Raw genomic sequence first — 15,841 nt, 5'->3', positions numbered from 1 at the left:
GAGAGGCCCAATCATACAACAAAAGCATATGCTCATCTATGTTCATAGCAGCATTATTTGTAATAGCCAGATCCTGGAAACAACTTAGATGCCCTTCAGTGGAAGAATGGATGAAGAAACTGTGGAATATATACATGCTAGAATACTACTCAGCGGTAAAAAACAATGACATCTTGAATTTTGCAGGCAAATGGATGGAAATAGAAAACACTATTCTGAGTGAGGTAACCCAGACCCAAAAAGATGAACATGGGATGTACTCACTCATAATCAGTTTCTAGCCATAATTAAAGGACATTGAGCCTATAAATTTGGGATCCTTGAGAAGATAATAAGAAGGTGAACTCCCAAAAAAAGATATAGTAATCCTCCTGGATATTGGAAGTAGACACGATTGCCAGGCAAAATTGGGAACTTGAGGGTTGGGCGAGACTGGGCCAAGGGAAGATGGGGAGAGAAAATTGTGAAGGGGAGAATGGGGGGAGCTCGGAGGAATGGGATGCTCGGGATATAGGAAGGGTGGATATGGGAGCAGGGAAGCATATATCTTAATTTAAGGAGCTACCTGAGGGTTGTCAAGAGACTTGACCCTAGAGGGGTTCCCAGGTTTCCAGGGAGACGCCCCCAGTTAGTTCCTTGGGCAGCTGAGGAGAGGGAGCCTGAAAAGGCCAGTTCCTATAGCCATACTGATGAATTTCTTGCATATCACCATAGAACCTCCACCTGACGATAGATGAAGAAAATGACAGAGCCCCACATTGGAGCACCGGACTGAGCTTCCAAGGTCCTGATGAGGAGCAGAAGGAGGGAGAACATGAGAAAGAAAGTCAGGACCGTGAGGGAACCTCCAGCTGGCGACAGATGGGGAAGGTGACTGAGCCCCACATTGGAGCACTGGACTGAGCTCCCAAGGTCCTGATGAGGAGCAGAAGGAGCGAGAACATGAGGGAGAAAGTCAGGAACGTGAGGGGTGCGTTCACTCATGGAGACGGTGGGACAGAACTAAAGGGAGATCACCAACTCCAGTTGGAATGGGACTGATGGAACATGCGACCAAACCCGTCTCTCTGAATGTGGCCAACAGCGGGGGCTGACTGAGAAGCAAAGGACATTGGCGCTGGGCTCTGATTCTTCTGCATGGATGGGCTCTGTGGGAGCCTTCTCAGCTTGGTCGATCACCTTCCTGGACCTGGGGGGAGTTGGGAGGACCTTGGACTTAGCATAGAGTGGGGAACCCTGATGGCTCCTTGGCCTTGAGAGGGAGGGAGGGGAGGTATGGGTGGAGGGAAGGGGAGGGAAGGGGGAGAAGGAGGGGCGGGAAGGGGGAGGAGGAGCGGAGGGAGGGGGAGGAGGAGGGAAGGAGATGGAAATTTTTAAATATAAAAAAAAAATAAACCATGAGAAAGAAAAAAAAATAAATAAAATTATCTGTATTTTCTTAATATACATAAATAGAAAAATTGAAAAATGACTGCCTGAATATCTGAGGAGTCTTTATAAAAAATTATGTGCACATGTGTTGTGCCTAAACCTTTTCATTATGTTCTAAAGTAGCATTCTTAAAGTCATTATTTCCCAAGAAACAGATGCTATCTCTGTCTACTCTACAGGAAGACCACATGTCACTACAGGGGCTGAGATTTGGAGAGGAGGCACCTCTGGATCTCCAGGCATGTGTGTAAGGGCTGGAGCAGGACAGCCTCATCTAAACCTCAGCCAATCAGAGAACTCAGAGTGAGAACAGGATGAGGAAAACCTTTAGCAGGTATAAGTAAATGTATGTATAGTTCATACAGTTAATATTTTTTGTAGCTAAACCCATTTTAACTAAATTGAAGATGTAAATAGGAAAATAAATTCCAAACTGGGTGTGGTGGCTCACACCAGCAACCCCAGCACTTGGGAGGTCGACATAGGAGGAGGACCTCTGAGCACTCAGGGTTAGCTTGGTCTACACACTGAGATCCAGGCCAACAGGGATTACGTGATACCGTGTCCATAAAGACAAAAAAAAAGTAACGGAAATAGAATACACTCTAAAGCCATCAGAAATCTCAGAAAGTTCTTAAGCATCTACCTCGAAGTCGTCGTCGTCTCCTTCAGTGTAGTGTGCATGGTGGTCTGGGTTGTTCACCTTGTCCAACAGCTCAACTGCCAGGGCCCGAGACAGACCCGACTGCCCAACAAAGGTGTGCTGAGTGAGAGCCAAACAGAAAAATGTCACATATGTGCCTTCACCTCTACGGCTTATAAAAAGAATGCTATTTGTGATTCTTAAGTCAGTAACTTGTAAGACGAGGTAATCATGGAGCCTGCATTGAGACAGGGAGAAGGCAGCAGCGGGAACATCAATCAGCGAGCCTATGATCATACATAACTCAAACACTTGTGCTAGGAGATTAGATGGGAACCATTTCTCTGTCAAGTAATTTAATCCATGATGGGCTGTAAGATTTAGACAGCTAAGTGATGTGCTCATTTATATATACTGGTATGTAAACGAATACTGTGGGATGTTTCACAACAGTAAAAAAGGCATTTTTTTTGTATATTTGCATTCATTCAGCTAAATTATAAAGCCTCTTAGGTTGTTGTACTCATTAATTTCTCATACAAATGTATTTTACATATACATGTAAAGCACATTATAAATTTGTATAATAAATTAAGAAAAGCAATCAATTTTAGATGATAGTATTTTGGAGAATTTTCTGAGGCTGAGGTCATCAAACTGTAGTCTCAGGGCAAAATCTGGTGCACTGGCTACTTTGGTGAATCAAGTCTCCTGGGTGCTAAGACCATACCATGTATGTGCATTGTCTAGGTGACAATGGCAGAAATGAGGAATTGTGACCAATCTGACAGAAACTGTATAGTCCACAAAGGTAGAAATACTTAGCATCTGATCCCTTATAGAAAGTTTGCTGATCCTTGCTCAACAGATTAACATTTTTACAACATACGCTTTCCTTTAGTGACCCATCTAGCTCCTACGTGACTGAGTAACCCTCTGTGACCCAATGACTTACAGTCAGAAGCCTTTCAGCAGTTGGTCTTTTCTTAGGGTTCTTAGTTAGTGCTATTTTGACAAAATTATGGAATGTCGATGACCTTCAAATAAAGAGAGAGAAAGCATAAAAATATTTCACTAGTATGAGTTTTCTGCTGTTACTATGTAAAGCTAACAAAGGAACAGTTAGAAAGTGAGAAACAGCGTTTCCCCCCTCAGACCTCTTAGTTCTATACAGGTCAAAAAACTAAACATAAAACACAGCATGTCCCTTGGACACAAGTGTAGCCATTTTGTCTTTTAAGTAATAAGCAGTTGAACAGCAATAGCATTAGACAAGCTCCAAACATTGCACTACAGATCAGAAGTGGGCAGATGCATGATTAGAACTTAATCATTCCAGATGCTGCTAAAAGCCTATGTCCTTTTCTTACTGCCTAATTTATGGAGCATTAACATATTTTTTCTATGCTAAAAGTTAGATTACATGGAGAGTAGAGAGACTATTATGAGACAATTTAAGTTCTAAAAGAATTTTTGAAATTCATAAGGAAAGGGCAAAGAAAAATGAGTGATTTTAGCAACTGAAAGGATTTCCCTGCTACCTGCATTGATGAAGAAGGGAGAATCCTATTTTCATTGCTAATGACAAACAGGTTTCTTTCTGCCACTGTTAAGATTCCTCTAGGGGAGAATGGTTAAAGAGCCAAGGAAGTTGCCATAGTAACCAGCAAAGACAACACACAGCACATCTCAAGAGCAATGCAATCGCTGCTTTGCCCATGGCAGTTTGTGAGAGCCACTCAAGAGCAGTCTGAGGGACTGTAGGGTCTCTACTGCCAGCCACATCTCTGGAATCTGACCACGAACTTCATGCTGATATATACTATTCGCTGTTCCTGGGTTATTAAGGCATTCTTGTCACAAAGCCTTCCAGTTCAATGACTAGAGCACCAAATACTAGAGGTCACCACAGGGTGGCCTGCCTTTCACTCCTGCCATCACCTAGGATGCTCCTATCTACAACTGCACCCACACAGGTTAAGACACAGGACTCAATTCAGAGTCTCCTGGGGGAGGGGAGAGTAGAGTCTGAAATCTCAGTGGACATGTACATCTGGAGGCTCATAGGCCTTCTAGACATCCACACACCTACACAAGAACGATGTGCATGATATTAGACATTTTTATTTGCTGGTTTATTTTATATTCTTATCAATTTCTACCACTAAAATTTTCGATTTTTACCATCTAATACTTATGAGCTATAATGATAGTTGTAAAAGAGGAGATGGAGATGAAAATAAGAAGTAGCTCCTTCGAACATATGGACGGAAGAACAAAACCGTAAGGACTAATTTTAAGCATCATCATAGTATTTGGGAAACTTTTTCAAATACCACAGTCCAGGAAAGACAATATGTAATTAAAGGATATAAAAAATATAAGGCAATAAAAGTGAATTTTTTCATTTCAAATCCCTTCCCTCACCACGTTGTCTTTACTCAGGACACCAGCATGCTAGAAAAGGGCTGTGGGTCAAGAGCAGGGATGACTGGGAAATAAACTCAGCTCCTCACACACGCTCAGACGCACAACCATGCAGCCCTGAGTGAGCTCCTCACCCACTCACAGGCACACAGCCATGCAGCAAGCAATGGGTAAGCTCTTGCCCACGCTCACAGATGCGCAGCCATGCAGCCCTGCAGCCCTGCGTGAGCTCCTCGCCCACGCTCACAGATGTGCAGCCATGCAGTCCTGGGTGAGCTGCTCAAAGCACTGGTTTTATCCTCTATAACACAAGGGAACTGACTGCTAAATTCTCTAAGGCTCTATAATCTTTAACTCACCATTTTGTTTTGTCCTTTAGTTTTGGAGGCTGAAAATTACTTTTTGACATTAAGAAGAGAGCCCTGAAATAAAAATTTCAGTTAAGGACAATATTAAGATACTTTCATCATTGTACCTGACAGTCAGAATGAACAGTCTGTAATAAATTTGTACAGAACTACCTCATGGGAGGGTACTGAGGACACTGCTCAGGACAGGGATGCTTCATACTTTGTTTTCTGATGACACTGGGGGTCATATCCTGGGTGTGGCACAAGCCACACAAGCACTTCTGCTGAGCTGTGCCCACACTCCTTAGCTTGTATTTTGGATAGGTTATGGAATATTCCCACTAGCTTTAAAAGAGATCTTTAAATGTCAAACAAGCCCTTATTCATAAGACAAAGCCATAAAATGTCAAAGTTTCATTACCACAAATTTTCCGCAAATTATCGACATAACTAATATTATAATGTAGGCATATTTACATAATCTTCTTTAAGTTTGTAACACAGCAATGCCAGGTTACTTTAGCATTAGCTTATAGGTTTAAACAAAGGCTGGCATCTATAACTATTCTGGCAAATTATATCCATTTCCTGATGCTTCCTTTATTTGGACAATAAATTCTCATACTGTCTATCCACAAGCTGCCTACAAGGGTATTCTATGAATTCACCTTCAATCTATTTTTCTATAAAGAGGATTTAAAGAATTTTTAAAATGTTGTATTTCAGCATTTGCTACAAAGAAATTCCAATCTTTTTACTGAACATAGCAAAGACATTCTCTTTATAAAAATGAAGTAATTTAATAAAAAACTGAAAGTGGGAAAAAAAGCCATGTTCTTACTATTGAACATATTATAAAACCTATCTTTTAAAAGGCTTTTATGCAAATGCTTATATTATTAGGTAATATTATGTTTGCTGTTTTCACTACTAACTAACTAACTCTCCAGGTCCAAACAAACAAACAGCTGGGCCAACTGCTAAATAACTTGCTTAATAGTATACAAAGATACCTAGACTTATCACCCCAGTTAATCACAAATGGATAAATCTTAGCATTTTTTCCCTTTAAGGTCTTTTTTTTACTTTTATGTGTACTTATTTCATGTGACAGGAGCACGACTGAGGACAACTTGTGGGAGCTGGTTCCCTCTTTCTACTACGTGGGGCCTGGGGCCAAACTCATATTTCCCATGTATGGTGTCCTAGTGTTACCACCTAAACCCCTGTACACTATGAAGCACAGCCGTGTATGATGTCCTAGTGTTTCACCTAAACCCCTGTACACTATCAAGCATAGCCGTGTATGGTGTCCTAGTGTTACCACCTAACCCTGTACACTATGAAGCACAGACTGAGTTGTCCTCTAGACTGGCTCATGTCTAGTGTGTACAAAGCCATGCTGATAAAGATGAATATCATTCTAGTCCACGGTGGATTTTCATTCACTCTGTAGGCCTTTAGTGTCCCATGTGGTTCTTTAGTAGCTGGTTCTTGTTCATAAACTATGTGTGGTTGCTTGAATAAAAATGACCCCATACGCTCGCATATTTGCATGGTTAATCCTTATCTGGAAAGGGTTAGGAGCTGTGGCCTTATTGTAGGAGGGAGCGGGCTTTGTCCCTGTCAGGCCCAGTGGCTCTGTCTGCTGCCTGTGGATCAGGATGTAAATTCTGATTGACTGCTCTGGCACCAAGCCTGCTGCCATGCTCCCCTCCACCGAAACTGCAAGCCCCCCATTAAATGCTTCCTTTTATAAGGGCTGCTTTGGTTATGGTGTCTCTTCACAGCAAAACAGTATCTGAGACACTATGCTTGCACACAGTCTTTGGATATCTCCCAATGTAGTATATGGTAACCTGTGGCCAATCATGTATCACGAGGACATTTCCACCATTTTGGTGATGTTTATGTTGTTTAAAGTTTAGTTCAATATATCCTTTCCTTGGGCTGGAGAGATGGCTCAGAGGTTAAGAGCACTGGCTGCTCTTCCAAAGGTCATGAGTTCAATTCCCAGCAACCACATGGTGGCTCACAACCATCTGTACTGAGATCCGGTGTGCGCGGGCATACATCGAGGGAGAATGTTGTATACATAATAAATAAATAAATCTTTAAAAAAAATCCTTTCCTTCAAAAAAAATATATAAATCTTTTCATGAGTGTTCATTTTCTTTTCTTTTTTTTTTTTTTTTTTTTTTTTTTTTTTGGTTTTTCGAGACAGGGTTTCCCTGTAGTTTCTAGAGCCTGTCCTGGAACTAGCTCTTGTAGACCAGGCTGGCCTCGAACTCAGAGATCCGCCTGCCTCTGCCTCCCGAGTGCTGGGATTAAAGGCGTGCGCCACCACCGCCCGGCTCATTTTCTTTTTCTAAAAGAAAATCCATCTTAAAGCATAAATAACTATTACATTAAGCCTAGATACTTCATTATTCCTTCAACAAAGTAAATGAAATTAAAGTAAGAGAGAATTTAACAGCGTTTTCTCTCATTTACTTATAAATTTGTATAGGTCAAAAGAGAAACACTCTATTGTTCTGTTGTTTCAGGAGCAGCTATACAACTGGGAGAGAGAAAGAAAGAGGGTTTGCCTCTGCATGTATGTGCAGAGTGTGTGCATGTGTGCTCACCCCTGAGCAGGTTATATGACATTACATCTGAGTCCCTTATAGTACTTTTACTATTGTGACACATTTGAAAACAAGCTTATAATGCAGAGGAATCAGTATTTTATCTCCCCAAAGTGTTGTAACTAATGAGAACACCTCATTGGATGAAGATCAAACATAGGCGGCTGGAGCTCTCCAAGCTCAATGGCTGTTATTCCGACTGCCCAGATGTCACAGAGTTGGTTGTAGCCACCATTCTTTTCCACCGCTGCAACTTCCGGGGCCATCCTAGAGGGAACCAGTGAGCACAGCACTTTCACTTTCAGGAATGACACAGAACACACTACTTTTTGTTACACTCACATGGTGTAGGAGGTCCTTCTTTCTATATGTTGTTTGTAATGGTTAATGAATAAACTGCCTTGGCCTAATAGGGCAGAACTTAGGAAGGCAGAGAAGACAGAACTGAATTCTGGGAGGAAGAAAGCGGAGTCGGAGAAGCCATGGATCCTCCACCTGAGACGGACACTGGTTAGAATCTCTCCCAGTAAGCCACTGCCACATGGAGATATACAGATTAATAGAAATTGGTTAAATTAAGATGTAAGAATTAGCCAATAAGAAACTAGAGCGAATGGGCCAAACAGTGTTTTAATGAATACAATTTCTGTGTGATTATTTTGGGGATAAGCAAGCTGGGCGGCTGAGATGAACAAGCGGGCCCTCACCTTGAAACACTCATAGACGGAAAGAGAGGAAAGAAGAACCTTACCACCCGGCTCCTCACCCCATTTCTAAAACTCATTATTTGGGGGCCAGAGAAATGGCTCAGTGTTAAGAAACACTGGTGACTTTTGCCAAAAACCTTGGATCAGTTCCTAGCACACACATGGTAGCTCACAAACACCCATAACTCCAGCTCCAGGGGATTTGATCCTTTTAGGCCTCTGTAGGCATGCATGTGGTGAACATACATATATACAGGCAAAATACCCAAACATAATAAAAATAACTCTAAAAAATAAAAAAATAAGTAAAATTCACTATTTAAAAATCTCAACTTCCTATTCTGAATACCCATTGCTTTAGTCAGTGCTGGTGAAATCGTCAGACTACTAAACACCTTGTGCGGTCAAAGAAAAGTTCCCAAAGGAGGTGGGACTTGGAGAATGAGCTACGAAGAAGCAGAAGTGAGGAGTCTGCACATTTCCGAGGAAACTCCGGCAAATGCAGGAAGATATGGAGGGCAAGCAACGAATGGAGAACAGAGGGGATAGCAGACACCCTGTGAATCTTACCTTGAGAAGGGCTTTACATGGCTGGTCACTGCTGGGACTTGGGGCATGTATGGCAACAAGCACTCTCGTCTAAACACAACACTAATCTTTATTGTACAAAAGTCAAGTCTGATCTGAATGGAAAATAAACTTCACAACTGAGGGCTTAGAGAAGCGGTTCTCAGCCTTCCAAACGTTGTGACCCTTTAATCCAGCTCCTCATGCTGTGACAACCCCAAACTGTACAATTATTTCTGCTGTGTCAGAACTGTAATTTACTATTGTTATGAATTACAATGTAAATATCCGCTATGCAGGATATCTGATGTGTAACTCTAAAGGTGCCTGAGACCCACAGCTGGCTTAGAAGGTCTGGAAGTCCATGGAAAATAGACTGTGAAGCTAGGGGCTAGAAGTGAACAACCTACTTTTATACAGGAATTTACTTGTGAAAATGATGTGGACCCACTGACTTAATTATGGAGGCAACAATATAAAACTCACACCAACACAAAATCCAGCATGAGAAGAGGTAAAATCAGGAATGCGGAGGAGCTTTGGGATGGCTGGAAAATTCAGGGTATGGTAGCAGACACATGTAACTACAGGCCCTGGGAGGCCGAAACAGGAGTTATCTTGAGATGGGGCAGCCTGAGCTACACAAAGGATCATTTCTCAATATCCAACCCCCCAACAAAGAAACATCTCAAATAGCATCCAAGGTCATAAGGGGGGGTGACACTGCCCAGGAGAAACATTCTCTTTTTATTTTCATTTTCAAATTTATTAATTTATAGTTATATTGAATATCCACAAGTTACTATTGCTTTTACATGCATAAAACATTACAATCTACCTTTGTTGAGATACATATGATACCTCAACTTAAATGTGGTATACAGTACATGCATTCTAAAGTGAGGACATAAACATTTACACTAAACTCTTTGTACTTTCTCGCTGTGCTGGAGACTGAACCCAGGGCCTTGAGCAGTCACTAAGAGCCCTGCTGCTGAGCTATACGACCAGCCATTCAAAATGCGAACATTAGAAACACTAACATGGAAATGTATGTACTGTATGCAAGAGCTACAGACACTGTCGTGGGCACAGGACAAAGGAGAACAAAAGAATACCATTGAGTCAGATGACTAAAGGCCAGTTTGAGCCTCAGAAGGGACAGAGCTGGGGCCCGGAAATAGCAAATACATTCAATTCCTCTATCCACTGGAGCGAGACTGTGTTGCTCACTGGAACAGCAGCCTGATGTGGGATTCCCCCTCTGTATGCTGTAAATATGCTTTATCACCATTGGTTAAAAAAGAAGCTGCTTTGGGCCTACGACAGCACAGAATAGGGCAAGGCAGGGATTCCAAGCAGAGATAGAGGAGGAAAGAAGGTGGAGTCAGGGAGACATTATGTAGCCCCCCCGAAGAGAAAGATGCAAGCCATCAGCCGGAACCTTACCAGTGGAGTCTTATGGTAAAATATAAAATAATAGAAATGGGTTAATTTAAGATGTAAAAGCTAGCTAGAAATATGTTTAAGCTATTGGCAAAACGGTATTACAACTAATATAGTTTCTGTGTGATTATTCTGGGTCTGGGCAGCTGGGATCAAACAAGCGGTCTCCTACTACATCAGCCTGACTGACTGTCCTGCTTCCTAACTCAGGAGGGACCTGAGCTTAGCTCAGAAAGCCACCATAGTTTGTGACAGAAACTCACTATAGTTGGTGACAGCGGCCATAGTTGGTGACAGAAGGCTGCCATAGTTGGTGACAGAAAGTCACTATTGATGACAGCTGCTATAGGAGGTGACAGAGGCCGCCATAGGAGGTGACAGTAGGCAGCCATAGGAGGTGACAGGAGGCTGCCATAGGAGGTGACAGAGGTCGCCATAGGAGGTGACAGAGGCCGCCATAGATGGTAGCAGGCTTTCCTGGGATGCGGTCCATGCAGCTCAAGTAGTTGCAGAAGTGTTTACAATGGAGGATAGTCACAAAAGATCTTGGAGATTCTATAGATACTGACCTGACTATGTTTCCATTTAACTTTTATTTAAATAATACAAATTAGGATTTTTTTCTGTTATTAAAAGTGGTGTTAACTGAAGAAAATTATGAATATAGAAAAATCATGGAAGAAAACAAGTTTTGACCTCCATCAAATACAGTCACTGTTATTTCCATCCACGCTTTACTTAGAGACACGTTATCTTTCCTAAGAGGATTCCACCACACATGCTAATTCTGGCCACTCGGAGGCGCTGCTAACACCTCGCCTTCAACGGCATCACTTTCGTGCCATCGTACCCCAGAACTGACAAATGACAGTCCCTTTGCTCATTCAAGCCACATTTTCTTTCTTAAAGTATTCTGAGAAAGCACTCTGCACACAGAAATGCTGAGCCTCTGATAGACTGCCACCGGCAAAAGCACCGAGACTAGACACACACACAGCACTCAGAGGTTCCTAAAAGCCGCAGGGACAGGTCACTCTCCCAACACTGTGATAGACTTAGGGATGGGGAATGCACTTACTGGTTCCAAGTATTTCCAATCTGACTGAAAAGAAAACCACTTATGAGCTTCCCGAGGGAAACAGTTTCCATATTTTATGATTTGTTAGGCGGTGTTGTAACTGCTGCTCAAGAGGCACTCTTTTTAGTGGCATATTAAACATATTAAACAGTTTGGCCAATTTAACCAGTCCTTCCTGTATTTCACTTGCCTTTAAATTTTTGATTCTGTTGATAGATAAAGCTTTAAACTGTCAGGTAATGGGAGCGATCTTTTCCTTTAAAGTTTGGCGCCAACAAAAACTCGTATCTTTTCCTTTTCTCTGCTGTCCCCTGCCTTCCCTTTTTCTAAGATATGGTCTCAAATTCCTAGGTTAATCTCAAACTTGCTTTTAGCTGAGCATGACCTTAAATTTCCGATTTTCCTGCACTTTCAAGCACAGAAAAAAATATGTGTGCCTCCACCCCCAGCTTATATGGTGTTGGATGGAGATCATGCACACTAGGGAATTACCCCACCAAATAAGCTACATCTCCAACCCTAACTCATTCGTTTTTACTTTTTTTTTGGACAGGGTCTCACTGTGTAATCCCGGCTGGCTTGGGACTTACTAGTAGTGCATGCTGGCCTCAAACTCTTAGAGCCTGCCTCTGTCTTCCATGAGCATGTGCCACCATGCCGAGCCTGGTTTTTACTTTTATACTTAGCTTTCCTCTGAAAGAGCAGTCAGTGCTCTTAATCACTGAGCCATCTCTTCAGCCCTCTGAGCTATCTCTTCAGCCCTCACATACAGTTTATTTTGGCACTTTAAATTATTTTCAAAATAATAAATTATCCAAACACCATATACTGACAAACCCAACTCATAACACAAACTCTGAATGCCACCTGCTATAGCATTCAACACATCGTTTTAAATATTAAGGGATTTTTTTTATTTCTTTTTTGAGTCAGGGTCTCATACTAAAGCTTACGTTACCTGCAAATTCACAGAAATCCTCTTGCCTCAGCCTTCCTAATGCTGAGAGTACAGGCATGGTCCACATGCCAAGGCTCACACTAACATTTACTATGATGTCTTCTGTTGACCTCAACTATCTGCAACAAGGAAGGCAGTGTTTCAGAGAGATGACTGCGGTAGTCACAAGTAGGATACTCGTTCATGTGGGGCTGCTGGACACTAGTGTAGGATGTATGGGTTTTAGTCCTTGACTAAACAGAGAATTGGAAAGGTACTAGAAGTCTTTCTTTTGAAAACTCCACTCTGTGTAGGCCTTTGCCATGGCGAGAGCTGGATGTTGTAATAACCTAAGCCCCCAACACAGTCAACGTTAGGAGAGCATCATGGAGCATGCAAGGCTCTTGGCCTTTGATGGTTGCTTGTAGTGTCAAGGATTAAGGCTGAGCACAAACTGTAAAGAAACAAAACTAGAAGGACAGTCACAGCAGTCTTACCAGTAAGGGGTGCCAATGAAAGACTTTCTCTTCGCAATGGTCGCTGTTATTTTTGCAGCCACACCGAAATCAGCTGCAAGGGAAAGAAACACAGCAAAAAATTGGATAGGGCCTTTTTTTTTTTTTTTAATACAACCAGCATTTCACATTGGCACAGTCATCAATATTTTACGTATTAATGTGTATAAATTTAGTACTAGATCAGTTCTTACTTAGTTCATAACACACTTGATTTAAAAGAAAATTTGCTGAAATTTTACTAGAATTAAAACTATACTTTATTAAATTATTTTAATTACAATACACTAAAATTAACTTGGGGGAAAATGATAAAACTGAGACACGGGAAAACACACACCTGACCCTAACCCTAAAATGGGAGGAGGTTATTAATTTGTTGCTACTTTTTAGAAATTTTTTCTATGTATATAAAATTTTATAGTTGTTGTTAAACATGGTAATAAAAATTAAATACATTAGTTCATTTTTGCCTTTTAATAAAACAGATTTACTCATATTTCCATCAATATTAATGACATGATGAAAAATATTTCACGGGCTTGTATTTTTCTACCATAAGTAATATGATTAATAGCTTTATCAATATGGGTTTTTATGTATAAGATTAATTTCCTTGAGTAGAATTTTACTCCTTCAGGAATAAAATCAGCATATCACAGGGAGTGATCATTATGATTATATATAAAAAAATTAAACCTATTCAAACTTAAATATTTAATATTTTTGGTAAAAAAATTTAAGAATTCAAAATAACATACCTAATTTTACATCACCATGGTCTGTTAATAAGATATTTGCACCCTAAAACAAAAGCACAAATACTATTAAACTAGTATCATAAAATTTCTTTCAAAGCTCAGCAATGTAAATATATTAGATGAACTTACTTTGATATCTCTATGCATTTTGCCTTTAGTATGCAAATAGGCAAGACCCTGAAGGTAAAAAAGAATATGCATTAGCAAGACAGTATTAAATGTCTACCTCAATTATGGAATAAGAAAAATCAGACAGCCTTTTCCAGAGGGTAAGGGGTTCTTTTAACTAGTTAACGGGATTGTGATGTAACTCACTTTCTGGTAAAATTGGAAATGTTTTACCAAAGCAGCAGCGTCACAAGTAAGACAAAGAACGTGCGATCACAACCTGAAGTTCTGTTGTACTCTGTAACTTCTCATCCATCCCATCAACACTGCTTGTCTCTACACCAGGTTCCAAAGCTATCCTGGCCATTCTTCCTGCTTTGCCCTTCCACAGGGATTCCACAATCAGCTTGTCAATTTCACTGTTGCTCCCACATCCCCAGACAGACAGGTCAGTATGTAAGCTAGACTGGCCTCAAACTCAGGATTTTCCTGCTCCAGGATCCTCGCTGAGATCACAGGCGTGGGCCACCATGCCTGACAGGCTTGCTAATTTAACAAAAAAGGGTTCAACTGGAATCGGGGTTCTGCCTGGGGAGAACTGATACCTTCTGAGCACTAAGCTCCTACCTCATGGGACAGCACAAGTCTCTGCTCAGTTGGGCCTTTAATACGTCTCAGCTATTGTGTGGTTTCAGAACACAAGTGTTTATGTTCTTCTGATGTATTTATCCATGAGAATGTCATATCCATTATGCCACTGTACGTAGTTTTCTCATTAAACTTTAATTCCTAATTCTGAAATCCACTTGACTTTTGAAAAGCCACCAGAAGTGTGCCAGTGTTGGTTCAGCTAACTTGTTTGCTCTAGTGGACCCCTGTAGACTCCCTCCCGTTTTCAATGGAAATGATTATGCAGCCTTGTGAATGAAGAGCTCTGCTTGCTATTTTCAAAACTAGATTCCTTTTTATTTCATTCTTTTTTTTCTTTTCACACTATTAGAAGCCTGGACTACAAGGCTGGAGTGGACATCTTTGTCTTGTTGTCTCAGGAGAAAGGAAGACCTGACCACAGCGTTTTCATAGATACTCTGCATTGAGTTAACCAAATTCCTTCCAAATGTGCCATGCCTGGAAGTTTAGATTTTATTTTTTTAAGTCAATTTCCAAAGCAGCCGTCTTCCTCCCGGCTTTTCCTACATTTTGAGTGTTGGCTGGGCTGCTCCTCCTCTCTCTCTCTCCTCAGTTTCCTACCACATTCTCAAAGCGTCCCACCCCTTCCCGGCTATTCCATTTTACCTTCATATATACAGTGTTCTCCTCCCCCTGCCTCCCAAAGCCCTCCACTCTCAGGGCTCCTTCCCAGTTTCCTGGTCTCTTTAGAGGCCATACCCACATAAACACATATATAAAGACCAGAAGCTACGGCCCACATACAAAAGAGAAAAATGCAGTATTTGTCTTTCTGTATGCTCAGAAAGTTACTGGGAATAAGTGCTGGATTTCACTAAATGTTCCTTTAGCTGACCATGCAGCTTTCTCTAAAGTTTATTCAAGGTAATTTACTGTAAATGAACACTACTTTCTAGGACCATCCACTTTTTATATAATATCTGCTTTTACATCTTGTTGGATTACCTTGGGAACTTATTTAATGGCTTTTGTGTATGTTGTTTTATGTTTTATGGCATAACTGCCTTTAAATGATTTGTGGAATTTCAAATCTTGTATCTGTTCACCTTCCCATTCTTTTTTTTAAATGACTTATTTTTATTTTATGTGCATTTGTGTTTTGCCTGCATGTATGTCTGTGTGAGGGTACTAAATGATTCGGAGCTGGAGTTTGGACAGTTCTGAGCTATCATGTGGGTGCTGGAGGTCCTCTGAAAGAGCAACAGTGCTCTTAACCACTGAGCTATCTCTCTAGCCGCTATCTCTCTAGCCCCTGCCTTCCGACTCTTGATCCACATGAAACTATCATCACTTATTTTACTTAGACATGATATAGCTGTTATAATACAATAATTAGCTCGTAAAATCTTTTCAATATAAACTAATTTAAAATTTTTTATATATATATTTATCCACATGGTTACCCTGGGTAACAACATAGCAGCCACTTCTTTGATCACAACTATATTTTAATTTTGCACAGAGAATTTTCCTGCATTCTGAACGGATGGCCCCATTGGGACCTTTTATAAACCTGAAGACATTTTGTTATGGTTTGCATCTGATGAAATGTAC

The 15,841-nt window shown here is 41.0% G+C and overlaps 1 protein-coding gene across 2 annotated transcripts in view; it reads right to left on the bottom strand.

Annotated features, from left to right (window-relative positions):
• The window catches only part of Map4k5 (mitogen-activated protein kinase kinase kinase kinase 5), a 90,283-nt gene that overhangs the window by 43,889 nt on the left and 30,553 nt on the right, over nucleotides 1-15,841 (bottom strand). For both annotated transcript variants that reach the window (XM_038336415.1, XM_038336414.1), the window contains exons 6-12: nucleotides 13,619-13,666; nucleotides 13,490-13,532; nucleotides 12,711-12,783; nucleotides 7,614-7,745; nucleotides 4,861-4,923; nucleotides 3,030-3,111; nucleotides 2,078-2,194 (exon numbers count right to left, since the gene is read on the bottom strand). In XM_038336415.1, coding sequence (XP_038192343.1) covers nucleotides 2,078-2,194; nucleotides 3,030-3,111; nucleotides 4,861-4,923; nucleotides 7,614-7,745; nucleotides 12,711-12,783; nucleotides 13,490-13,532; nucleotides 13,619-13,666 — 558 coding nt within the window. The remainder of the gene's footprint in view (nucleotides 1-2,077; nucleotides 2,195-3,029; nucleotides 3,112-4,860; nucleotides 4,924-7,613; nucleotides 7,746-12,710; nucleotides 12,784-13,489; nucleotides 13,533-13,618; nucleotides 13,667-15,841) is intronic.

The sequence above is a fragment of the Arvicola amphibius genome, chromosome 7 (assembly GCF_903992535.2).
Source record: "Arvicola amphibius chromosome 7, mArvAmp1.2, whole genome shotgun sequence".
Taxonomy (NCBI): Eukaryota; Metazoa; Chordata; class Mammalia; order Rodentia; family Cricetidae; genus Arvicola; species Arvicola amphibius.
The sequence above is the reverse complement of the archived record's forward strand: the minus strand, read 5'-3'. Positions and strand labels throughout refer to the sequence as shown.